The sequence below is a fragment of the Salvia splendens genome, chromosome 16 (assembly GCF_004379255.2).
Source record: "Salvia splendens isolate huo1 chromosome 16, SspV2, whole genome shotgun sequence".
Classification (NCBI taxonomy): Eukaryota; Viridiplantae; Streptophyta; class Magnoliopsida; order Lamiales; family Lamiaceae; genus Salvia; species Salvia splendens.
In genome coordinates, this window is record NC_056047.1 from 6,139,648 (window position 1) to 6,166,529 (window position 26,882).

The 26,882-nt window shown below is 38.1% G+C and overlaps 3 protein-coding genes across 3 annotated transcripts; all 3 read right to left on the minus strand.

Annotated features, from left to right (window-relative positions):
* Nucleotides 1-1,920: 1,920 nt before the first annotated feature.
* LOC121769994 (CBS domain-containing protein CBSCBSPB3-like) lies at nucleotides 1,921-7,727 on the minus strand. Its single transcript, XM_042166781.1, has 14 exons — nucleotides 7,547-7,727; nucleotides 6,667-6,835; nucleotides 6,317-6,449; nucleotides 5,816-5,986; nucleotides 4,833-4,911; nucleotides 4,628-4,741; nucleotides 4,363-4,429; nucleotides 3,940-4,045; nucleotides 3,798-3,856; nucleotides 3,474-3,580; nucleotides 3,268-3,395; nucleotides 2,758-2,840; nucleotides 2,586-2,675; nucleotides 1,921-2,378 (listed from the first exon to the last, which is right to left on the minus strand). The coding sequence occupies exons 1-14, from the start codon at nucleotides 7,693-7,695 to the stop codon at nucleotides 2,202-2,204; spliced, it is 1,632 nt and encodes a 543-aa protein (XP_042022715.1). The 5' UTR covers nucleotides 7,696-7,727; the 3' UTR covers nucleotides 1,921-2,201.
* Nucleotides 7,728-14,983: 7,256 nt separating this feature from the next.
* Nucleotides 14,984-15,424, minus strand: LOC121770100 (probable aspartic proteinase GIP2). The gene has a single exon (XM_042166901.1). It carries the CDS (start codon nucleotides 15,422-15,424, stop codon nucleotides 14,984-14,986), a length of 441 nt encoding a protein of 146 aa, XP_042022835.1.
* A 6,541-nt stretch (nucleotides 15,425-21,965) lies between these two features.
* LOC121770803 (probable aspartic proteinase GIP2) lies at nucleotides 21,966-23,487 on the minus strand. The gene has a single exon (XM_042167578.1). The coding sequence runs from the start codon at nucleotides 23,485-23,487 to the stop codon at nucleotides 22,189-22,191; it is 1,299 nt and encodes a 432-aa protein (XP_042023512.1). The 3' UTR covers nucleotides 21,966-22,188.
* Between the last annotated feature and the right edge of the window lie 3,395 nt (nucleotides 23,488-26,882).

Here is a 26,882-nt window from a genome sequence, read left to right on the forward strand (position 1 = left end):
TTTTCGTTGTCGTGAGTGTTGCGGTTGAGTGGAGTGTTGTCTGGCTCGAAGCCGATCATGGAGCTAGGCTTTACAGTAGCTATGTATGAACGGCTTCGGACCAGGCTTCATTCCCCCCAACCATCATTTGCTGCTTCAACATCAGGTAACTTATTATTCTTGAAATTTTTGATTTTTGATAATAATAAAAAAATGTGTTATTATATGATGCTTTCCTTTCCTTGCAGAGAGAGAAGATTTTGATTTTATTAGTTCTTTTTTTATTTGATTTACTTTAGTCTTGGGGCTGTGTTGTTTCAGCTGGAGATTGGTGGAGATCAATGCTAAAAGATACATACATTGAATATTATAAAATTACTAGTATATGATTTTGTTTTATTGTAGTTAGATTTCGTATGATTTTAGATCAACATTTATGTGCATGATTGTTTCCAACATTTTTAACCCTCAAAATTTTCACTAAGTAAATTCACATTTACACTCAACTGATGAAAATCTTGAACAAAAAAGGGCAGAATTCTTTCACCAAAGTGTGAAAGAATGAGCAGTGGTGATAATGTGTAGATATCCAATCTAATGTCTCTATCTGATTGCCACTTCTTTGCAAAGGGAACTGACATTTCGTCAATTAAATAATTACATAATTTAAAAAAGATGATGTATGATGTATAGATAGAATGTGGACAAAAGTGAACATGTGTTGGTAAATGTAGTAAGCTAGCAGCCCTAGCTATGTGATGCCAACTCTTAACAAGAAAAGAAAAATTTAGGGTAGTCGGAAACTTAGATCCTGCATCGTTTTGTTTTACCATTTGCAAACATGTCTCCTTATGTCTGACCACATGTATAGAGAGAGAAGGAGAGAGAGGTGAATTTAGTGATATCAGAAATGTATATATTTTCCCAAGGATGGCAACTGTAGATTCAATACAGTGTGAAAGGCTCAATTAAGTTTATTCATTTTCAAGTTTTTTAGATTCCCAATTTACAAGAGAGAAGGAAAGGAAGAAGAAAATGAAGCAAATGAATTGGGTAATGGATGGAGATAGGTTTGAGCCAATATATGAGTTACTGAGGAGAGAGAATTATGAAGCTAATACAAAACTGACATTTATTTCTCGGGAAATGAGACAATCAACCAAAAGTTTGTTAATGTAAACTATGGCTTGATTAATTATGTTTATCGAGGTTTATCTATAAATAAGAAGAGAAAAAAATGTCAAATTAAATTTGATTAATAGTCCCAGACATATATTTATAGCTTTCATGTTTCTGGTTTAAATATTAGGATTGAACATATGGCTGGCTCCTACATTTTCTTAGAAATATCTTCATATGGCTATGATTTTTTATCACTTAAAAAGTATACCAAAATTTTGGGTTTTACCATCTCACCCTGTGGAATTTTGGCATAACTTCAAATCTTATTATCCAATATCTATTTTTCGGAGTTTGATGTAAAATTCAAATGTACCTTTGGGAAGTTCTTGAAGACACATTTCTATTTGTATATAAATTCAAATCCCAATAAAGAAAGTGAAAATATATAGTTTTGTGATAAAAACTTTCAAGTCATTTTAGACTAGTTGGGGTAACCAAAACTCAACATTATGTGAACCATTAGAGAGGCCGACATTGAAAGTTGAAAATGATAAATTGAAAAAAAAAACACATTTATTTTTTCCTAAAATAGAACATATGTTAAACACCAAGAATAATTTATGTGTTTACATATGAATTATACTACAAGAAACAAATTTTCAATCAATTTAATACAAATAAATTAATAAAATACCATATAAAACATTTTGAACTTATCAGCCTTTGGCAAACGTAGATGGACTAATTTTGTACTATAGTCTTTATTGTAGATGCCAAAGAACAAATGAATGATGAGAGTTATGGATAGATCAGACTATGTTGACCTTGGAACATTCTTCAGGTTATAGTTGATCCAGTCAACCAAAATGTAGCCATTCTTTAGGAGTAGCATTTTTCTTTTTCTGGAGTTGCAATTCCATTTACATATGAGTATAACGCAAAATAATTAAACTTTTGCCAGCTTTTATGTGGCCTTGCATTGCTGCATCTTTCTCCTAGTGCCTACAAAATGAGTGACTTTTCCTTCAACAGGCTTGCTTGTTTCTTTAAATTTGCCTATCACTTTATTATAAACACTACATAATCCATTCGAGCAGCGATCATGCTTTGGAGCGCTTCAAGTACACCAGTACACCGATGCTGATCACAGCAACTGCTCCTGCAAATATCCCAAACCCGAGGGAGCTTGATCTGCGCTCTTTTGTAGTCACCGTGGCAGATGGCAGCTCCCTTGTTTCTTGTCTCGAATCATAGTGTTCCAAATGTATCCTCAAAACCTGGGAAGTTAAAGACATGATGACATCAAATGAAAATAAACAACTTCTCAAGTTAAGGATCAACAGATTTAGATGTTCTGATTCTTATCTAAGTATCAAATCATGAATATCACTAGAGAAGTTCCTCCTCCACACCAATGGTAGGTTAGACTTCACAGTTTGTTATAGCCTGTAATGCAAATTATAGGGGAGAACAAATACTATTACCTTCTGTCCCACAGATTTTGCGTGGGCAACAGCACCAATCAAATCTCCATCCGTGGTGAGCACAACTTTGTCACCTTCATCATCTTCATACTGAATGATAACAAGGTTTTCAAGCATTAACAAGCTTACAATGAAAATACAGGAAAAGAATTCTACAATGAAAGGTACCCACCAAAAGTTGAGGGCGCTGTTGATCATCAGATATACCCACCCGTTGCATAACAGAGGTAACAAGTTCAGCTAAACTTTCTGTGCCTGGTTAGGAAGAGAAAGAGACAGATATGTCGGAATAAATAAAACTCTCTCATGATATTGACTAAATAAGCTGGATACTGTCCGATGCTAATTTGAAAAGATGCCCTAACATACATCAAAATTCTTAAGTAAATGAAAGATCATGAAACACTTCCCTTCAAATTTAAAAACATGCATAGCATTTGATAGAGAAAATACATTTAATTATCTTCAGTGTGTATTTTCTCTAAAGCACCATCCACAAAGAATTGTTGGTCTCTATACAAAAGACGTACAATTAAGCTAGAAGTTAATTGCTTTTTATTTAATATGACAGCAGCTGATGAGTTGATAAAAGAAAAGTCCAAATAATACTAAGAGATCCCACAAATCAGCTAGAGGCAAAGATCAAGAGAAAGCGAAAGGTAGTAATATAAGCTCTACTCACCCAAATTAAACCTGTGCACACGGGCTTTATGGTCCTTGAGTTTAAAAGAAAATGAATTTCCAACTGGGTAGGAAGGCTTCAAATGTTCTGCAGCATCTGATGGGACATACTGGGACATTGACATCTCACTGTATAAAAGAAGAGCAAGCAAATGATTAGTAGATATGCTTCTCAATCAATAATAACTGAACAAGGGTAAGTAAGACCTCTGAGTGTCACAGTCATCAGCGGGGTCCAAGTTAAGTGCTGAATCCCAAAAATTTTGCATAACCGAATTTGCAGCATCGTTAACTGTACCAGAGCTATTTTCAAGCTAGAGAGAAAATTGAAGGCAGTAAATCTTTGATCTGAGGAATAACATATCTTTACACTACTAAGACATTCAATTTTTAAATTAGCAGATCTCTGTAATTACAACAAATTGTCTCACTAAACAACAAAAGAAATCAATAAAATCACGCCATTAAGAAACACAACAAGATACCAAAATGCAGATATAGTTGATATACACCGACATGTAAGGAACTTACCATAGAAATTGCTGCATGAGTTATCTGCAAAACATCCACACAAGCTGCAACAGTTCCCTCTGCAAAGAAAAATGTCAACTTTTTTATAAAACTAGTAGTAATAAACAGTGACTACATGCAGAGATAGAAATGTAGTACTGACCTTTGTCAACAACGGGAAGATGTAAAAATTTCCCATCACGCATTATGTGCAGTGCTTCAAGAATAGTTGTATCTACTGTTGTACATTCAGGGTCGGGTGTCATTACCTAGTGATCCAATTACCACAAAAGAACAATAAGTCAAAAGAAACATGTCAAACAATGATTAAGAAGAAAGCTAAGGATGCATGCCCCACCACCACCAATGAAACAGAAACTAACAAGGGACAAAAAGTATCACTTTCACTTCAACCCTCAAGGGGTCATAGCAGAAACACATATAATCAGAATTGAATTAAGGTGCAAAGGCAGCTTCAAGAATGATATCCGAAATTGTAGTGACAAAGATCAAATATTGGTGTTGTGTTCTGAAAATTCAGCATATGATCTACAAGCTGGAGTACTAATGAAATAACAAGTCAAACCTTCTCCACTAGAGTCAGCTCAGGAGAGAGGTTTTGGGAGACGACTCGCATAAGAATATCTTTTGAACTGAAAACCAATAACCAAAAAACAATGAAAATAAGCATAAACAAAAAAGGTAAAAAAATTTAATACAAACATAAAAATAAACAAAATATTACTCCATAAATCAATTTTGAGAAAGATAACCATCAGTCAATTAAGACATTATTTTACAATCCCTAAAGCATGTAAAAAGAAGATGGGGCTTGAGATCAAAGATTGTACGTGAGTATCCCCTGAATACTGTTTCCTGTCATAACAAGAACTGAATTGACCCGTGATTCCCGCATTCTTTTAGCAGCAACATAAACTGGGTCTGAAGGTGATGCCATTGCAACTCTGAAAAATGATATAGATAGATCATAAGCAACACTGAGAAAATTATCGTCCCATCTCATGCAAAGAATAAATCACAGAAAGTATAGCTTACCTAGAAGTCTCAGAAATTATAGTAGACAGAGAAGGTTTGAACATGCGTTCGCGAAGTGTTTCTATGAGAGCTGATGATGCTGAAACACAAACCCAACAGAAACAGAATCTCAGGTCTAAACTACAGGCGTTTGTAAGAAAAATAGATTGCAGAATCAAGTGAACATAAGAAGCCTGCCAAAACACACCATATGATAATGTTTACCATTCCTTAAAAACATTTAAAAGAACCCACATGGCAGTCTGAAAAAAGCTAACATTTAGGTCCTTGAATCTAAATAAGATCGAAGCTGAACTAGTTTGGACTTTGGATTCACTACTGCCCAAACATAGTGTCCTTCAACATCTTAGCTAGTCAACCCAATTAAGGAAATTTGAAAGGGTGCATCTAATTAACAAGTAAGGCAAGTTGTATGATACATCCGAGTTTATATCTCTCAAGTTAATAGCTAGTAGTGCAAGTACTAGGTGCAACACATAAGGAAATCATGCATATCTATTGCACGGAATGTTCCTTTAGGACATGTAATGGCCTAAACAAATTTATACACCTATAAAAGATAAGGCTAGCAGACAGTGAGCACATGGGGGTAACAATGTGTCCTCTAATCTTTACTGTTTTGCAGCAGATACATAATGACAATGTGTTCTCTAACACTAATGAGATGTTCTTTTTATTAGAATACCTGTAAATAATCTCCCTGATACTCCCTCCATCCCAATTACAAAAGCTAATTGGAATTTTCACAAAGTTTAAGAAACTCATTGGAAAAGATACAATCAATTTCCTAATATATCCATATTTATTTTAATTGGCAATTTGCTTAAGAGTTAAATAAGAGAGTATAAGTAAATGAGTTATTTTATGGAAACAAGCCTATATATTTGAGACATCTGAGAAAGGAAATAAGCCTACATAGTAGGGACGGGTTTATGAAACCACTATTTGCAGCAAATAAACACTGGCAAGAAGAATAAACTAACCAGAGAAATTGCTTCCAAATTGGCGTTCAACACCTTCAACTGCAGCTGCAATAGCACTTCCCTGCTCTGCAGCTTTCTCCATTCTTGATATGGCATCATAAAGGCATTTAGTGATATCCAAAACTGCTATAACTTCACCATTCTCAACCACCGGAAGATGCCTAAATTTCCCTGTTAAACAGGAAAACTATAACTTTAAGTGGAGATGTAGAGGGTACTAGACAGTGGAATATTGTGTTTCTTTGTGAAGTAAAAACCTCTTGGGAAAGCTGGTAATTTCATACAGAGATGAAGTGAAATACTTTTTAGGAATACCTCAGGGAAGACGACATAATTACTCTGCTAAATCCTTTCCACAATATTTAAGTATATATAGTTTCATAATCAATGTTACAGTAATCTCGAGAACAAATTAAGTTCCAGATTTACCAAATTATACTAGTCCTGGAGCACCTACGCATAGCAATTCTTAGCAAGCAACAAGCAAAGAAAAAAGGTAACCTTGGACCATCTTCTGCAAAGCATCAATAGCCAGAGAATCTGAGCTCACAAAAGTTGGGTTTCTTGTCATAATTTTTGAAATCAATGTCTGTTCAGGTCTCAACTCCTCTGCTATAACCCTGGTCGCTATGTCCTGTACATCATAGATGAACCAATAACTAACAAACACAAAACATCACAGATGAACCCTTATATACATACATATACACACATACATCTTATGCAGTGAACTATTGTCCGACCTTTCCTTTCATACTTGCATTATGCAAATGCATAAAAGATTCAAAGTAAACAGGCAAAAGAAAGAGTGAAGAACCAGTATAATGGCTACAAAGCTCATAAATTATTACCTTATCAGTGACAATTCCTGAAAGCAAAGCATTAGCATCTGTCAGCAGAACGGCGTCAACACGCCTGGCCGCCATCCTTCTGCAGGCCTCTGATACAGTGGTCCCCTCGGGAATTGTTAGTGCCTTGGATAACCGGAGCTTCTTCACTGTTCTCTCGCCAGCAGTAGACCTGCATGTACATATATAACTCAATCATATCAAGTCATTGACTAAGCAAAGAAATAGAATTGCTATGTATCACTTTCACGCCTTAGGATTCATTTTGTAGTATGTATACCAAGTGGAAAAACATGCAAACACAACTAAATTATAAAATCAAAAGAAGGGGGCAACAAGTTTAAACATAAAAAACAGGCATAATATAAACAATATATACAGCTTTGCACAAAAAACCACATACAAGTAAACAACATAAACAGTGTAATACTCTACCAAAGAGGTAACCAGTTAGTTGTACCATAAGTCCAAACACATGAAACGATATATATCACTATCTAGGATAAAAACTGACATTTTGATATGCCGAAACCCCACCCGCTCCCCATTCACCATAAACACCCAAAATTTCCAGCAGATTGTGATAGAAAAACTATGTATCAACACTCGAAACCTCATCATTTCATAATCAGATATCTTCCCAGCTACTATAACAATCTAATATGTAGTTATCTGAACCAAATCACTTCCCTTTCATATGTCAACGGTTTTTATCCATACAACGCTAGAATTTCAACGCAGTTTTGACAAAAAAATCCCATTCGAAGACCTAACATTCACCTTCAAGTAGTTGTTCGCGCATCAATATAACAATAACCTAGCTCAAATCCACTCCATCAAATTAATAAAAAAAATTTGCGGTCGCCGGAGAAAGAGAACTTACAAGTTAGGTGGGGAAGAGGGCTTAGCGTTGGTCCCATTAGCGGCGGAGCCGTTCTCCGACGAAGTCCCCCTCTTCAAGGTGGAGGAGGTGCGCTTCTGGGCCATACTGTTGCGTCTGGCTGCCGCCGTCGGGCCAACCACACCACTCATTTTTCTCCCCCCCCCTTTTTTTGTTTTCCTTTCTATTTATATAAATAATTTGAATTTGCAAAGAATTATGTAACAATATGCTATTTTCTCGTGAATTCAAATGATTGCAGAAATCGATAATTTTTTGAGGGTATCCATAGTGGCAATAGCCCAGTAATAGCCCAGCAATAGCCCAGCCACAAACTCCTCCTGCCACATCATCAATACTAAAAATCCTCCTGCCACATCAGAAATAGCCCAGCCATAGCCCAGCCATATCAAAAATAGCCCAGCCACATCAATAGCCACATCACTAAATAACACAATATACGGAATTTAATTTACGAGACATATACGGGAAACATTAATAATACTATTTTACTTTAAAAAAAATACAAAAAATTAAAAACGTACAATAAATTTAAAAAAGTACTAAAATTTTAAAAAAGTACATTAATAATAAAAATTACATTAAAAAAAGTACATTACTTAAAAAAAATTACTCGGTGGCTCCCTCGATTCCGTCGTCGCCGTCGCCACCGCCTCCGCCGCCGCCACCGTCACCGCCGTATTCGTCGCCACCGCCTCCGCCGCCTCCGTCGCCACTGTCACCGCCGTATCCCGGATAGCATCTGCTGCCACGGGTACATGTTGTAGTACCCGGGCATCTGATTCCATCCGCCTCCAACATTAATTGGGGGAGTTTGAGAACCACTCGTCCCTGAACTAGGCTCGTTGTTTAGATCCATTTCTCGGTGTTGATCTTGTATAGAAATTTAGATAGAGAGAGTACTCGTTAATACAAGTGGTGCGAATGAAAATGAAGTGCAAATCGCGTATATATAGTGTCGGGAAAATTTAAAAAAAAAACAAAAAAAAAACGCTGGGCGATGCGCTGGGCGATCCCGACGCTGCAATGGCGCCGAGCGGATCGCCCAGCGCCCGGTGACCGCCTAGCGCTAGGCGATTTTTAATTCCGAAAAACCGCTCGGCAGTTTTCGGAGGCTGCAATGGTTCGCCTAGCGACCGCCTAGCGCCGGCGCTCGGCTAGGCGGTGCGCTAGGCGCCATTGTGGATAGCCTGAATGGATCGAGGAGGTGTTGCGGCCTCCACAATTTGGGTTTGCCTTGAACCACCCCTCTCTCTCTCTTGAATTTTTATTTACGTACCAACACAAATTAATTCGACACCTGTTATTTCACAACTGTGCCAAATCGACTACGTCCATAATAATTTTTTTCCTTTATTCTCTATATATAGCCCAGCAATAGTCTAGCCACATCACTACTAATTATATAAAATTTATATTAATTTAAAAAAATTACATTAATTTAAAAAAACTCCTCTTCCACACACGAATTGCGAAATTACATAATTAAAAATTACAATCACGCAAAATACAGAATTAAATTTACGACACAAATACGGGAAAATTCAATAATAAAATTAAAATTTTAAAAAGTACATTAATTAAAAAATTATATTAATTTTAAAAAAACTCCTCTTCCACACACGAATTACGGAATTACATAATTAAAAATTACAATCACGCAAAATACGGAATTAAATTTACGACACAAATACAGGAAAATTCAATAATAATATTAAATTAAAAAAGTACATTAATTTTAAAAAAAAAACTCCTCTTCCACACATGAATTACGAAATTACATAATTAAAAATTACAATCACGCAAATACGGAATTAAATTTATGACACAGATACGGGAAAATGCAATAATTTTATTTAAATTATAAATAAAATTACATAATTAAAAAAAATCAGCTAGCCGATTCCGAGCCTGCAATGGCGGCTAGCGGATCGCCTAGAGCCTATGAATCGGCTAGAGCTCGCCGATCGGCTAGCCTAAATTGTCGCAATGGAGGCTAGCGGATCGGCTAGCCTCCGCGATCGGCTAGCCTATTCGCTAGCATCCATTGTGGATGCTCTTAGTGTTCGCTTTTTTCGATAAAAAGTTTGTGAAAATAATATACTACTATTACAAGATGATGAGTTGGCAAAGTTTGTGAAAATAATATGCTTTTGCTATTTGCATAGTGGGACATGGTGATATCGTCATCAAATATTGAAAACACACGCAACATGTTAATTTAAAAATGAATCTAAAGTATACGGAAAATAATTTTCAATCACTAATCATCGTCGAATCGGACCCACCCATGCTCAAACAAATCAAATCGAAGTTTCTTATGTCTTATATCGTCAAACAGTCAAGTACCGCTCAAGGATACTTGTTGAATCTGTCTCATGTTTGGTTATTTACTTCCAATCAATATTATTTTGTTGGTTGTGTTGGTAAATAAAGACAGACAATCACGAATATGAAAGAGAATGAACACAAGAAATTGTTTACCCAGTTTGATACAATGTGTATCTACGTCTGGGGGCGATGCCAAGCCAGGGATTTCACTATATAATTTCAGGATGATTTAACAATGAGGGAGCACCTCTATTTATAAGTAACTAGAGAGCCCTAATTCTAGTCAAACTAGGAAACATATTCCATAAGGAAATATCTTTTAAGGAATAAATCTATTACAAGGAAATATACTTCAAGTAAACAAATCCTAAACATGGTAGGAGATATTTTAGGCTCCATAATTAACAATCTCCCACTTGGAGACTAACAACTCCTAAACAACCATTTCCTCGTGATCTCATCCCTTCATCCGCTTAGCATCGCCCAACCTTCTCTTCAAGTTCCAAGGCCAATTGAAGCTATGCATAGCTTCAATTTCTCTAAGGTCACCACCTTAGTAAACATGTCTGCAGGATTCTCACTTCCAAGTATCTTCACAAGTTGCAGGATTTTCATCTCCACTAGGTGTCGGATGTAATGATATTTCAACTCCACATGCTTTGTCCTAGAATGAAACGCTGGATTCTTCGCCAAGAAAATAGCACTCTGACTATCACTGTAGAGTATGCTACTCTTGTTCTCCTTCCCAAGTTCATCTAAGAAACTCTGCAACCACACCACCTCCTTGCTTGCCTCTGTCGCAGCTACATATTCAGCCTCCGTAGTAGACAAAGCAACAGTCTTCTGCAACTTAGAAGTCCATGAAATAGCAGTACCACCATAAGTAAATACATACCCGGTTGTGCTTCTTCTCCCATCAAGATCATTGGACGCCAAGTCTGCATCCACATAACCTGTCAGCTCGACATTCTTGCCATTGAAACATAAGACGCTTTCTGTAGTACCTCTCAAGTATCGAAGGATCCATTTAACTGCTTCCCAATGTTGCTTGCCCGGATCACCCATGAACCGGCTCACTACTCCCACTGCTTGTGCAATATCAGGCCTCGTACACACCATTGCATACATAATACTGCCAATTGCTGAAGCATAAGGAATTTTCTTCATTTCAGCACGTTCTTCTTTTGTACTCGGCGACTCCTTCTTCGACAGCTTAAAGTGACTGCCCAAAGGCACACTTACTGGCTTCGAATTATCCATGTTGAATCTTTCCAAAACCTTACCAATGTAAGCAGCTTGCGAAAGATACAATTTTCCTGCCGCCTTGTCACGCTCGATTCTCATGCCCAAAATTTGATTAGCCTCTCCAAGATCTTTCATGGAGAATCGTTCAGACAATTGCCTTTTCAACTTATCCATCTCCTTTTGATCACCTCCTGCGATCAACATATCATCAACATATAATAACAGAATAAGATAGCTCTTGTCAAACCTCTTGTAGTAACAACAATGGTCAGCGTAGCATCTTTTATAGCCAATCTCCATCATGAATCCATCAAACTTGTTGTACCACTGCTTTGGAGCTTGCTTTAAACCATACAAGCTCTTCTTCAACTTGCATACAAGTTTTTCCATTCCTTTTACTATGAATCCTTCAGGCTGTGTCATGTACAACTCATCCTCCAAATCACCATGAAGGAATGCCGTCTTTACATCCATCTGATGTAACAATAGATTTTCTGCAACTACCATACTCAACACTAAACGAATAGTAGTTAGTTTCACAACAGGAGTGAACACATCTGTATAATCAATACCGTATCGTTGCTCAAATCCCTTGACAACCAGCCTAGCCTTATAGCGCTTGCTACCATCAGCTTCACCTTTGATTCGATAGACCCACTTGCAATGCAATGCCTTTTTCCCTTTAGGAAGTTCCACAAGCTCCCATGTGCCATTTAGGAGAAGAGAGGCAAACTCGTCATCCATGGCAATTTTCCACCTTCGTTTATCAGGGCCTTCTCCTGCCTCTGCATAACACTCGGGCTCACCACCATCAGTAAGTAACAAATAGAAATTAGAGGGCGAGTACCTATCAGGTGCACGTCGCTCTCTAGTCGATTTAGGCAGCGGAATAGTCGGTGGTGGAGTGTTTGGTTCTTCTTCAAGCACCTCTTCAGCATTCTGACTCTCCTTGCTCCCACTCGAGTTTGAGATGTCTAGCTCGACCACTTGTGGCTCAGAACTGCTGGGACTTGACGCCTCCAATCTATCCTTGTACAATACCTGTTCATTGAAGATGACATCTCTACTGCGAATAACCTTACGGTTCTGCTCATCCCAGAGTCTATAACCGAACTCATCGCCTCCATAACCAATGAACGTACACTTAATAGATTTAGCATCCAACTTACTTCTCTCAACGGAACTAACATGAGCATAAGCAACACAACCAAAGATGCGTAGGAAAGATAGATTTACCTCTTTTCCTGTCCAAACCTCCTCGGGTATCCGAAACTCCAAGGGAACTGATGGACCTCTATTAATTAGGAATGCAGCTGTGTTGACTGCATCTGCCCAAAAACTCTTTGGCAATCCACTTTTCAACCTCATGCATCTTGCTCGCTCATTCAACGTTCTGTTCATGCGCTCTGCGATTCCATTCTGCTGTGGAGTTCCTTTCACAGTTTTCTCCATGCGGATTCCATTCTCGGCGCAGAATTCCTTGAACTTTGCAAGTTCATATTCTCCTCCATTATCGGATCTTAGACACTTCACCTTCATCCCGGTTTCAGTTTCAACAAGGGCTTTCCATTTCCTGAAAGCGTCAAACGCATCGGATTTACTCTTCAGAAAATAAACCCAGAGCTTTCGAGTAGAGTCGTCGATGAAAGTCATATAATATTCAGAGCCTCCTAGGGACTTCACAGGTGCTGGTCCCCATAGATCAGTGTGGACCATCTCCAACTTCTGTGTCTTCAATTTTCTGCCTCCTCTTGAGAAACTCACCCTTTTCTGTTTCCCAAACACGCAATCCTCGCACAGGCCAACTTCAACAGTTTTCAAGCCAGGCAGTAAACCTCTTGAGCACATTATCTTCATCCCTTTCTCGCTCATGTGGCCAAGACGACAGTGCCATAAATCTGCATTATTTGCCTCACTTGCAATATCAATGCAATCTTTGGAGTTAGTTGTGGTATACAACGTACCCCCCTTCTTACCTCGAGCTACTATCATAGCTCCCTTGGTAATCTTCCAATTGTTGCAGCCAAACGTCACGGTGTACCCTTCTGCATCAAGCTGCCCAATCGAAATCAAACTTCTCTGCAATCCAGGAATGTGTCTGACTCCATTCAGTTTTATTACGGATCCATTGGATGTCACTACCTTCACGTTTCCCTTTCCCACGATATCTAAGGGCTCGTCATCAGCCAGATGTACCTTCCCAAAATCGCCAGAAACGTAGTCTTCCATTATCTCCACATTGCTGCAGGAGTGAAACGACGCCCCAGAATCCAATACCCACGATTCCATCGGACTACTGACGCTCAAGACCAACGCCTCGCCATCGTCATCAGACATGGTAGCGTTTGCTGTCTTCTTGTCCTTCTGATCCTTATTCTTATACTTCTTCGGTGCCTCACATTGATTTCTAAAATGCCCAAACTCATCACAATTCCAGCATTTAACTTTATCCAAATCCTTCTTGGATTGACTCCTTCCTCTGGAATTTGATCTTCCACGATTTTGCTTTCCCTTCGATCTGCCTCTCTGTTCTGTATTCAGTGCTGATCCCGAAGTAGAATCTCCTGATTCTCTCCGGCGAACTTCCTCACCAATCATCAGATCTCTTACTCTGTCAACTGTTAGTTTTGTCTCTGCAGCAGTAACTGCTGTCACTGTGCCAGCCCAACTCTCAGGCAGAGACGATAGCAAAATCAGGGCACGAATTTCATCATCGAATTTTATATTAACCGAGTTCAGTTGCGAAGTAATCATGTTGAACTCGTTGAGATGTTGTTGCACCAGCTTTCCCTCTTGCATTCTAAAATTAAACAATCGTCTAATCAGATGTACCTTGTTTGCCGTTGATGGTTTCTGATACATGTCCTCCATGATCTTTATCATCTCCTTTGTCGACTTTGCTGCAGTCGTGTGATAAGCCACATCATTGGACAACGATAGCCTAATCGCGCTCATCGCTTTTCTGTCCAGCAGCTCCCACTCCTCATGTTCCATCTTTTTGGGTTTGGTTTTTAAAGGCTTCCAGAGATCTTTACCGTACAGGTAATCCTCAATCTGCATCTTCCAAAATCCGAAATCAGATCCATCGAACTTCTCTATAGCAATTTTCTCGTCGATCCCCATCGTGATTTCTGCCTCTTAAACCCTAGGCTCTTGATACCAGTTGTTGGGAAATAAACACAGGTAATCACGAATATGAAAGAGAATGAACACAAGAAATTGTTTACCCAGTTCGATACAATGTGTATCTACGTCTGGGGGCGATGCCAAGCCAGGGATTTCACTATATAATTTCAGGATGATTTAACAATGAGGGAGCACCTCTATTTATAAGTAACTGGAGAGCCCTAATTCTAGTCAAACTAGGAAACATATTCCATAAGGAAATATCTTTTAAGGAATAAATCTATCACAAGGAAATATACTTCAAGGAAACAAATCCTAAACATGGTAGGAGATATTTTAGGCTCCATAATTAACAGGTTGTATCCCCCATTTTCAGCTATCATATCATGTAAAATAATTCAATCATCTTTGAACCAAAAGTAGATAGGATTATGGTAAATATCATTTCTAATTAGGTACTAGTACTACAAATATTAATCGTGATGTATGATGAAATAACAAGTTTTTGTTTGATATCAAATGACAAATGTTATCAATTCATTAATAATAAAAGTCACCCCTAAACAAGGCAAGCAGATGTTCAATCATAACTCATAAATGGATCAACACATTCAAAACTCCACAAGTTGCAATTCACAAATCAAATTCATAACGATACTACATCATCTTCCACATTTATTCTCATCATCACAATACCACAAATCCATGAAATCCAATCTAGGTAGCTCCAAACTTGTTGCAGCTCGTATCACGCAGCAGAAGCGACGAGCTAAACCCTAGCTTCTCCGCAGCCACGTCAAACTCCAGCAGATGATTCTCCATCTGATAACCCCCCACAGCTATCGACGTCAACGGCCCCACCAAATTCGGCTCCGCCTCCACAAACGCAAGGCACACCACGCCCTCCCCCGCCTTCACCATCGTGTTCCACCCGTAAAACCGCCAGTAAACCCTCTTACTCTGCAGAACGAAATCCACGGTAGGCACATCCGGCCCAGCCTTGGAGCTGGAAATCGTCTTTGAATCGAAACAAGCACCGAATGGAGCCACAGACGCCACTCTCTTGACGTTCATAGCTGCAGCCGCCTTCACAAACTCGTCAACCAAAGCTGTAAATATCGACTTGTACAAGATCGTGTACGCTCCCTCACTGTCCATATGCTAGTGCCTCCGGCTCCGGTTTTCTTGTTGATCGAAAGTAGGGTTTTGTTCAACACGAGAGGCGTCTCGCCAACTCTGATGGACTTGACGCCGATGAAATACTGGATGGAGAGGTTTGCGTTTATTTTGTAGCCCGGTGTGCTCTTAGGGTTTTTGAACATGGGTATGGTCCCTAGTAGCGAGCGGCTGCATTGTAAGCCATGGAGTGGTCGAAGTGTGGACAGTATGTCACGCCCGCATTTTCTAAGGATAGAAAACACGGTTGATCGCGACTAGGTAAGGGTTAAAGAAGCGGGGAAGAAAGGGGAGAACAACACAACTTGACCAAAGCTCGATATAAAAGGAATAGCTCGAATAAAATCAGAGTATCTCAACAATACATGAAATTTCTATTAATGAAATTTCTCATGATTAACATATTAAATGAAATTTCAGCAGCAAAGTAAATTTATGACAGTAAACAAGTGTAAGCTATCGTATTTTAATTTGTATTTACTCATTAATGTAGATATAAGTGGTGCCTTGGTGTGGTGGTGATTGTCAACCGAACAAGGAGGTCACAGATAAAATTTATTTTTGTCAGAAAACAAATCTGCTCGTAAAATTATAGTATTATGATTAAAAATTACAACTACTCCCCTTTCACATAAAATAAACTGATATATGTATTTTATTTATCTGCTAATTGCATATGCTATTATTCTTCCGCGAATCCGCGTGAATCTATTGGTCAAATCGCGTACCACAATAAAGGGAAAAAAGGGAAGAAAGGAAGTTGCGTTCTTAACAGCGAGATATTGAGTTCATTTAGTTTAGGCTCTAAAATTTTAATTCTAAACATATAATCATTTTGTAAACTGTTTTTTTGGTTCTAAATGGATTATTATTTATAACAACTTTAAGTCTTTAACATTATAATTGGGCATTTTTTTCCTAAAAGTGATAGTGTCATCAAATTTGACTGTCAAAGCAATTTTGACATAATTAATATTTAAAATAAACTACACTAAGCAACTAAATTACCATGCTAAACAAGAACACAAAAATTGAAGATGATTCATATAAATGTTTACGAAAACTTCACGTCAACAACAACAATCAAGTCCATTTAATTAATAAGGGTGTTTACATTCTTTTATGATAATCATAATTCATACATGTAGATGGTGAAAAGAAAGACCAATGATACTAACAATAAAGTTAGTGTAAATGCGATAAAAGATACTCTCGAAAATTGATTTTTTTAAAAAAACTATTTTAAAGTCTATGATGGTTAAATGCTACCAATTTTAAATAAAATTTGTGCATAATTATAATATTAAGTTGAATTATATGCTAATTGTTTGCTTAGTAATACTCCATCTAACCACGATTAATTAAAACAGTTAGTAGAATATGGATCCTAGTATTAGTTTTATAATAAATGTAAGTATGATAAATTAATGTGAGATCCATTACCAAAAGTATTAAAAAGTAAGAAGGCCAATTAATTGTGAACGGATGAAAAAAAGAAATTACTGTCAATTAATTGTGAAAGAAGGGAGTATAATTGGCGGTGATCGCGCTTGCCCATTGTCCTTAGATTTGCCACTAGGAATCCACTAGGTGCACCATTTAGAATTGTTCATTTAACTTTGGCCCACAATCGCTGTAGGTATTGTTGGAAGATATCAAGAATATTGGATACTAATTAGAAGATATCAAGAGAAGATATGAGAGTATATTTAGCCTAAAATAGAGGAACAATTAATGTAAATTAGGTTTACCTTTTGTAGATATAGTATAGCCTATATATCTATGTAATGTATTATCGTCCAAAACAGATTGAATGAGAATGATAAACATTACCAATCCCTTCGTTTAACATGGTACCAGAGCAGATCGATCCTTGGCTCAGAAACATTTCATCATAGCCGATTATACCTTTGCCGACCTTTTTTTTTCAGCCAAAATCAATCCGAAAACAGAACCCCTGCATCTAAATGTCAGACCCAGAAGAACCAAAACCAACCACAGAACAGATAACAAACCTGGAGGAACTAATCAAGTTCCTTACGGGACTCAACCAATAATACGATTCAATCAGGCGGGAGATCCTGAAAGAAGACCCGACCCCATCAGTCGAGGCTGCCTACAGAATACTGAAGAAGGAGGCGGCTCGATTGAACATCATGCCACCGGCGTCCTCTCCACCAACCGGAGGAGCTCCGGGAACAACCGAATCATCACTTGGGGGGGAGATCGGACACGGGTTCGCCGCCCAAAGCCAGCGCCCTCCGAATCGAAGCGGACCTCCACCGTCGCGCCCCGCCGCTACCAGCCGCTTGGGAAACCGACCGGACACCTCGAAATTGTGGTGCTCCCACTGTGGGAAGCAAAAGCATACGTGGGAGACGTGCTTCAGGCGGGTGGGATACCCAGAATGGTGGGAGGAGCGACAGAAAGCAAGGTCAACGACAGGCCAGGCAAAATTGGCCATCGGAGGAGGCGGCGAAGGAATCCCGCGGAAAACCGACAGGGAAACCAGTGGACAGAGTACCGGAGTCCGATTGGAGGGCCAACCGGCCGGCAGCAACGTGCGAGGCGCCGGAAACTTCGCGGAACGGACAGAGGGGATAGGCGGCGCAGATGGTAGAGGTAAAGGGTTTGATTTAAAATCAAACCCTAACTCCCACAACTCTCACTATTATTATTTTGCCCCACATGAAAATAGGAAATATAAAAAAAGACCCCACCTCATTTCATGTCGGCCCCCAGATTATCACATATCCGAAATTGAGCCCAGAACTTCCAAAATTTCCCAAATTGACCCGAAATTTGTGTCTAGAAATCAGTTTGCCCCCTTAATTTCCGCTGCATTCCATGTTCAACATGTATCTGATAAAAAATCGAAGGGTTGGATTTTTTACTGTGGAGCAACTGATACCATGACACCGGAAAAAGGATGACTTTATTGAGTTTAGTGAAGTGACAAAAACATATATAAAGACAACTAATGGGGAATTGATTACTGTTGTTGGGGCGGGGACAATTCAGATATCTCCAACTCTGCGACTTACGAACTGTTTATACGTGCCCACTTTATCTCAAAGGCTGATGTCTATTAGTCACGTGACTAAGGAGTTGAATTGCACTCTACTGATGCATCCCGATTTTTGTATTTTACAGGATATTCAGACGAGGAGGATACTTGGGCGTGGCACTGAGAAAGAAGGACTCTACTACGTGGATGAGATAGCTCAACATGGTAGTGCAATGCTGGCTCACGGGTCCACGAAACAGGAAACTTGGCTTTAGCACCGAAGACTAGGACACCCCTCTCCTGGTTACTTTAAATTGCTTTTTCCGAACCTTTTTATTCCGCTTAATTTTTCTTGTGAAACTTGTGTTTTGGCCAAAAGCCACAGACAATCTTTTAAACCGACAAACACTCGTATGAAATCCATATTTTCTTTGGTACATTCTGATGTATGGGGACCGACACCTATCGTTGGGGGGAATGGTTTTCGCTATTTTGTGACTTTTATTGATGACTGCACTAGAATGACGTGGATTTATTTCTTGAAACATAAATATGAAGTATTTGATAGATTTACCGCTTTCTTTAAACTTATCCAAACACAATTTCATACCACTATCAAAACCCTTAGGTCAGATAATGGGAGGGAATTTGTGAACAGTACCATGAACCAATTCTGTAGAGATAACGGTATAATCCATCAAACGTCTTGTGCATATACACCAGAACAAAATGGGGTAGCTGAGAGAAAAAATAGAACTATTCTAGAAATGACCCGGGCCCTCATGATCGAATCCAAAGTTCCCAAACACTTTTGGCCAGAAGCAATCGCCTCCTCTGTCTACCTCATCAACCGTCTACCCTCTAAAATCCTTCACATGAAAACCCCTCTTGATATACTGTCCAAACAAGCCAACATTCCCGAACATTTGAACCTTCAACCTAGAGTTTTTGGGTGCACTGTTTACACCCATATCCCGAGACATGAGAGAACCAAACTTTCACCCTGTGCGACCAAGTGTGTGTTCGTAGGATACGGGGTAAACCAGAGAGGTTATCGCTGCTTCGATCCACTTACCAAGAAAATTACCACGACCATGAATTGCAACTTTTTGGAAACCGAGTTTTTCTATCATACCCACCTTAGTAGTCAGGGGGAGAGTGATCCAGGTAGTACGATGGACTACCTAAGTTGGGTTGTGCCAGTGCCAAGCTCCTCGATTGAGGACCTAACAGAACCAGAGATAGTCACTACCGCCGAGCCCGTCTCACCACAAGAGTCATCTCATCCAAGCTCAGGCAATCCAACTCCGACGATATCCGAGGTAATTTCCGAACCAAGTCTAGTTGAGAATTCTACTGATCCTGTCGATACAGAACTTGTAAGCGAGGACAACACAATTGACGGTGACACGGGGCAGTATGTACTTTCCCATCGGACTACAAGGGGAGTTCCTCCAAAACGATACTCCCCGGAGAAGATTGGGAAGAAAAGCCGCTATGGGGTCGCAAATTTTGTGCAAGGGAATTTGACTAAAATGGCACGGGCGTTTGAGGCTGCGCTGTATGAGGAAGAAGAAATTCCACAGTCAGCAGAAGAGGCAATGAAACACAGAAAGTGGAGAGAAGTAATGCTTACTGAGATGAAGGCACTTATGAAGAACAATACATGGGAAAAAGGGAAACTACCAGAAGGAGTGAGGACGGTCGGATGCAGATGGGTATTCACGATCAAGAGGAAACCAAATGGCACAGTTGAACGGTACAAAGCACGACTAGTGGCAAAGGGATACACTCAGACGTATGGAGTCGACTACGCTGAGACCTTCTCACCAGTGGCAAAGATCAACACTGTGAGAGTATTATTTTCAGTTGCGGCAAACAAAGATTGGCCACTACATCAGTTCGACGTGACGAATGCCTTTCTACATGGGGAGCTGCCAAAACCTGTTTGCATGGAACCCCCACCCGGGTTTTCTGGTGAGTTTGGTGCAGGGGAGGTCTGCCGACTTAAGAAGACACTATACGGACTGAAGCAGTCTCCTTGAGCATGGTTTGGGAGATTTACTGAAGTGATGAAGAAGTATGACTATACCCAGAGTAATTCAGACCATACTCTCTTCCTGAAGAAGAAAAATGGGAAGATCACCTGTTTGATTATCTATGTAGACGACATGATCATCACGGGAGATGACGAGAATGAGATAGCCGAATTGAGGAAGAATCTTTTTAAGGAGTTTGAAATGAAGGATCTTGGTCTTCTCAAATACTTCTTGGGAATAGAGGTGCTCAGATCGAAGAAGGGAATCTTTATAAACCAGAGGAAGTATATACTAGACTTATTGACAGAAATTGGGATGATCGATTGTAAGCCAGCAGACACTCCTATGGTTCAGAACCATGGATTGCAAATAAAGGAAGGAGCGAAGCTGACAGACAGGGGGAGGTACCAGCGGTTAGTTGGGAAGTTAATCTATCTCTCTCATACTAGACCAGATATCGCTTACTCAGTCGGGGTGGTAAGGCTATTTATGCATGCACCACAGGAAGAACACTGGGAAGCAGTTCTAAGGATTGTTCGATACTTGAAAGGAACCGCGGAACATGGGCTTATGTTCGAGAAACACGGACACATAGAGATACATGGTTTTACTGATGCAGACTGGGCAGGCAACCCGAATGACCGGAAATCGACTGCCGGGTACTTTACCTTTGTGGGAGAAAATCTTGTATCGTAGAGGAGCAAGAAACAGAAGGTAGTAGCCCTCTCAAGTGCCGAGGCAGAATTTAGAGGAATTAAAAGTGGACTGACAGAGATATTATGGCTAAGGAGAGTGATGACAGAACTAGGCCTGCGGACGACCCATCCGTGCAAGCTTTTTTGTGACAACAAGGCAGCCATTAGTATCTCGGAGAACCCAGTGCAACATGACAGGACGAAACACGTGGAGGTAGACCGACACTTCATAAAAGAGAACCTCGAGGCAAAGGTGGTGGAAATGCCCTATGTAAAATCTGAAGATCAACTGGCTGACATACTGACGAAGGCAGTGAACTCAAAATCATTCCAAGATGCATTGTGCAAGCTAAGTATCGGCAATCCCGTTACATAGCTTGAGGGGGAGTGTTGAAAGATATCAAGAATATTGGATGCTAATTAGAAGATATCAAGAGAAGATATGGGAGTATATTTAGCCTAAAATAGAGGAACAATTAATGTAAATTAGGTTTACCTTTTGTAGATATAGTATAGCCTATATATCTATGTAATGTATTATCGTCCAAAGCAGATTGAATGAGAATGATAAACATTACCAATCCCTTCGTTTAACAGGTATGATATAAAAATCTCAAATATTTATTTTTTTCATTTGTTAATTGTATTATTCTTGGTAATCTATAGCATATCATGGTATATTACGAGGATATAGTTATATCAATGTTGAGATGAGGCTACTTATCATTTAAATAGTATAACATTCATATATAATAAATTACCCTGAAATGTGAGACCTTACTTAGTAAAAATGAAAGTGAACTTTTATTATGAGAAGGATTAAAATAAATTACAATCGGTCAACAGAAAGAACATTTATTACTTCATAATACAAGTAATGCTCAATCACTCCATGAAGTATACAACAAGCCAAGTAGCTAATAAAAGTCATAACAATATTACTCCATCTTCCACATTTATTATGACCTCAATCGACCACATACAAAAACAAGCATGAAATCCAATCTAGGCAGCTCCAAACATGTCGCAGCTCGTGTCACGCAGCAGAAGCGACCTGCTAAACCCTAGCTTCTCCGCAGCCACATCAAACTCCAGCAGGTGATTCTCCATCTGGTAACCCCCCACAACGATCGACGTCGTCGGCCCCGACAAATTCGGCTGCTCCTCCACAAACGCAAGGCATATCACCCCCTCTCCAGCTCTCACCATCGTGTTCCACCCGTAAAACCGCCAGTAAACGCTCTTACTCTGCAGCAACAAATCGACAATCGGCACATCCGGCCCAGCCTCCCTGAAGAGAATCGTCTTCGAATCGAAACAGGCACCGAACGGAGCCACGGACGCCACTCTCTTGATGTTCTTCGCTGCAGCCGCCTTCACAAACTCGTCCACCAGAGCTGCGTAGATCGACTTGTGCAGGCTCGTGTACGCCCTCACCGTCCGTATGCTCGTCCCTCCTTCTCCGGTCCTCTTGTTGATCCTGAGCAGGGTTTTGTTTAGCGCGAGAGGCGTCTTGCCAACTATGATGGACTTGACGCCGATGAAATACTGGATGGTGAGGTTTCCGATCACTTCGTTGCCGTTTATGCTCACAGGGTTTCTAAGCAGAGGTGTGGTCAACATTGATTCCGAGATCCGTTGGAAGGGTTTTTTGTAAGCCGTCTTGCCGATGATCATGCTCCCTCTGCTTTCCGAAGACGGGATGCATAGCGCGAACTTCTCGCGGATTTTGAAAGCTGATGATAGTTGGGCAGGGAGGGAAACCCTAGTTCTGCCCAGGGCAATGAGCCCTTCCGTGGGGGTAGCTAGGGCTTCCCTCAGGACAGGGTCTGAGTATTGAAAGGGGAAATTATTTACCTTATACTGGGCCCCGCGGGTAGAGACTACCCGTAGGACATCCTGGCCTAGGCCACTGTAGCCCTGGGTCCCAGTGAAGGGATTCAAGGAGTAGTCAGAGCATGTGTTGTTTGTGCATCCTGGCACTGGTGGCGACAGGAAGCAGAAGATGCAACCGATTCCGTTTGCGATCTGGCACTGCTTGGTCCCACACAGGATCGGGCGGTACGAGTCGGCTGCGGCCAAGTATTCTTCGGAGTTGAACCATAGGAAATTGCCGCCAAGATCGATCCCGACGTTGAGTGTGGTGGCATTGGCGCCTATTTGGATTGTGGTGTAGTATTGGTTGTCTGTGTCAGCTTTTGTAATTGGGAAAGTGAAGGCTTTTGGTTGGGTTTGAGCATTTGAGAAGGAAGATAAAATCAGCAAAGAAGAAAGTATGAAGATGGAAAGTGTAGGAGTAGCCATTAATTGTGTTTGAATAAATGGATAGATGTAGCTTTTTATTTATACTAGTAATTGATGAAGTAGTTTGGATAGAAATGAATGCACTGTAGTTTGACTTGGAATGTCATGACAGCATATCACTATTATCCATTGCATATCACTATTATCCATTGTTTTAAAAACCAGACCCGAATCGAAAATCGGTTTTTCACTTTTTCAAAATATTTTTTAAAGATTTGTTGTTGTTAGGAATTGAACACATGACCCCATCTCTAAATACCTACTCCTTTTACCACTCTACCACATGGTCATTTGAAATATTATGAACATTAATTATCCTTATATATTAAATTTGAAATTCTTTTTCCACCGAAACTAATAATTCATTTTAATTTTATATTCTTTTAAGAAATTTTTAATTATAATATATTTCTTATATTTTAATTATACTCTTACAATCACTAATATTTTACAATATAGGAGTTTATAATTATACATAGAGTTTAGTACTAGTTTTAAATATTGTGTATTATAATTTATTATTGTATTTAAACTTAACGTTATTAAATATTCTAATATACTAGTACAAGACTTGTTTTCTATAATAATACTATTAAATGTATAATACTATAATATTTATTGATAAAACATTTAATTAAATTTTATTTTATATATATATATATATATATATATATATATATATAGGGTCTTGTTAGGTTGAGATTTTTTAGCTTAATTGAGAATTGAGATGCATTTTTAGCCACTCATTTTGAAATGTCAACTACAAGTAGATTATGTCAACTAAGGGGTATTATCGTCATTTCATTTCAATAGCCAGAATATCAAATGTCAACAACTCGTATTAAAATGTCAACAACTAAAAAAAATTTAATTTTTTTAATTTTTTTAATTTTTTTTAATTTTTTTTAATTTTTTTTAAATTTTTTTAAAATTTTCGCGCGATGTCAACTACTGAGATATTATGTCAACTACGATGTGTAGTCTGCACATCAAATGTCAATAGCTCTGCACATCAAATGTCAACAGCTTATAATTGACATTATATATGTGTAGTTGACATGAATTGTATATGTAGTTGACATTATATGTGTGTAGTTGACATGAATTGTATATGTAGTTGACATTACATGTGTGTAGTTGACATGAATTGTATATGTAGTTGACAAAAAAAATTAAATAAATAAAAAAATAAAAAATCGAAAAAAAAATAATTTTTTTAAAAAAATAAAAAAAATATTTATTAAATAAAATATATGATGAAATTACAAATATGCCCTTTCACAATTAATTAATGTAAAAATATTTTCCATGTGGCAAATTCTGGACCACTCATTTAATAAAAATGAGTGGCTTATAATGCATCTCAATTCTCAATTAGGCTAAAAAATCTCAATTGATCACAACCCTATATATATATATATATATATATATATATATATATATATATATATATATATATATATATAAAAACAGTATTCCGGTTCAACCAATGGTTCGACCATGAACCGGTTGAACCAGTGAACCAGTAACGACGCCGGTTCGCTTGCCGGTCCGGTTTTTAAAACATTGCTATTATCTTTTAGATCTCAAATTGTCTGGTTGAAGTCAACATTTCCAACTCTATTAATTATATATGGTCAAAGTCAGATATCAATGGTTTTAAATTTGAACATTATCTAGAGGCTACATTATATATAAATGTCAATAGTATTAATTTAGTGCTCACTTAAAATACATCAAATGATCGTATTAAGGGAAAATATACTACTACTCCTACTTGTTTAGCTAAATATATTGATTTAGTGGTAAATTTGTTTGTCATAACTCATAAGTTATTGTGAAACCATAGATGTATTAAAATTCCAACTACTTCCCTTCAAATAAAATAAACTAAATGTGAATTTTAATGCGTTAATTCTAACGCGTGAAATTATTGGTCAAAAGAAAAAGAAGTTGCGTGCTTAACATTGAGACCATTTATTTAATGGAGGAAGTGAGCTTGCAGACACAAATCATAATCACTAAATAAGGGCGTTGGCATGTTTTTGTGAATTAATATGATTTACGGAATGATTGGGACTAACTATATAAAAGAAAATCATAAAATAATTACAAAAGAAGTCCCATGATAGTAGTAATAAAGTTAGTGAAAAAAACATAAATGAAATAAAATAATGTTACAAAAGAAGTCCCATGATTGGGACTAACTATATCAAAATAATGTTTTTGTTTTTTTATGGACAAATGAAATATATTTAAAACCAAAGTCAAACACATAAAAAAAATCTCTCTTATAACTATACAAAGGTGATAAGCTTCTTCTATAAAGTGGTTTCTTTAATATGCTTTTGATGTTTTCATTTTTAGCTTTTAAAAATACATTCACCCTTCTTTTTCTTCACAAATTATCAAAAATAAAAAATAGAGTCACTGTATTCAGTTTTCATGTAAGAGATGTTATGTGTCTTTATTAAAACCCCAATCAACTTAATTAAGTCATTAAGAGCACATGTCATTAAAGTACCATGTCATTAAGTGCACATGTCAAAGAACCATAAACAATATTGTAAATCATTAAAGGTAGCATAAACTTTTTTGAAAAGTCACGACAAAAAGACATCGTGCTTAAAAGTGATTTTTTTGAAGAAAAAAATAACACCTGAAACTTTGATGTAAAGGCTTAAATCATAGGTGAAAATTGTATTCGTTTTTTAACTTTAAAAAATATAACAAATCATTTTTTTAAACTATTCATATTTCATAAAGCCCACAATGGCGCGCCACGATGATTTTAACTTTTGTTTACTTACTAACATAGTTCAAGAACAAACTAATATATCATATAATTCACAATCATTTTCGAAAGTGCATCGCCAGCTTGTGGTTGATGCATCATCGAGGATCTTAGTTGGTGTATGAATTTTGTGAAGCTCAATTTTGTTCGGCCTCATCCATATTTAATTTATTAATTCATCTATTAAAGAAAAATATACTTTTATATTTAAGAAATATGAAAATGTTTGAATAGTTTATAAGTTATAAAAATTAAATGTGAATATTTTTTGAATTGATTACTTAATTACTAAGTAGTATTCATATATTGCACAAGAGTGCCACGATAGTTTTTCTGTGCATATATTTTTGACATAATTACACAATCTCAACCAAACCAGGAAGATGAAAATGACAAAAAATGGTCCCAACTTAATTTATTAAAGTACGATATTCGAAAATAATAAAATAACCCATTGACGGATTTAGCCCCGTGTTATTTAGTGTCAAACGAAAACTTTTGAACGCCGATAGGGTTAAAATAGGCAATCAAAATCGAGACCTTCCGACTTCCCGCAAAAACGAAAAGGTAGAAAAGTAGGAACTTCCCACTCTCAAAACGG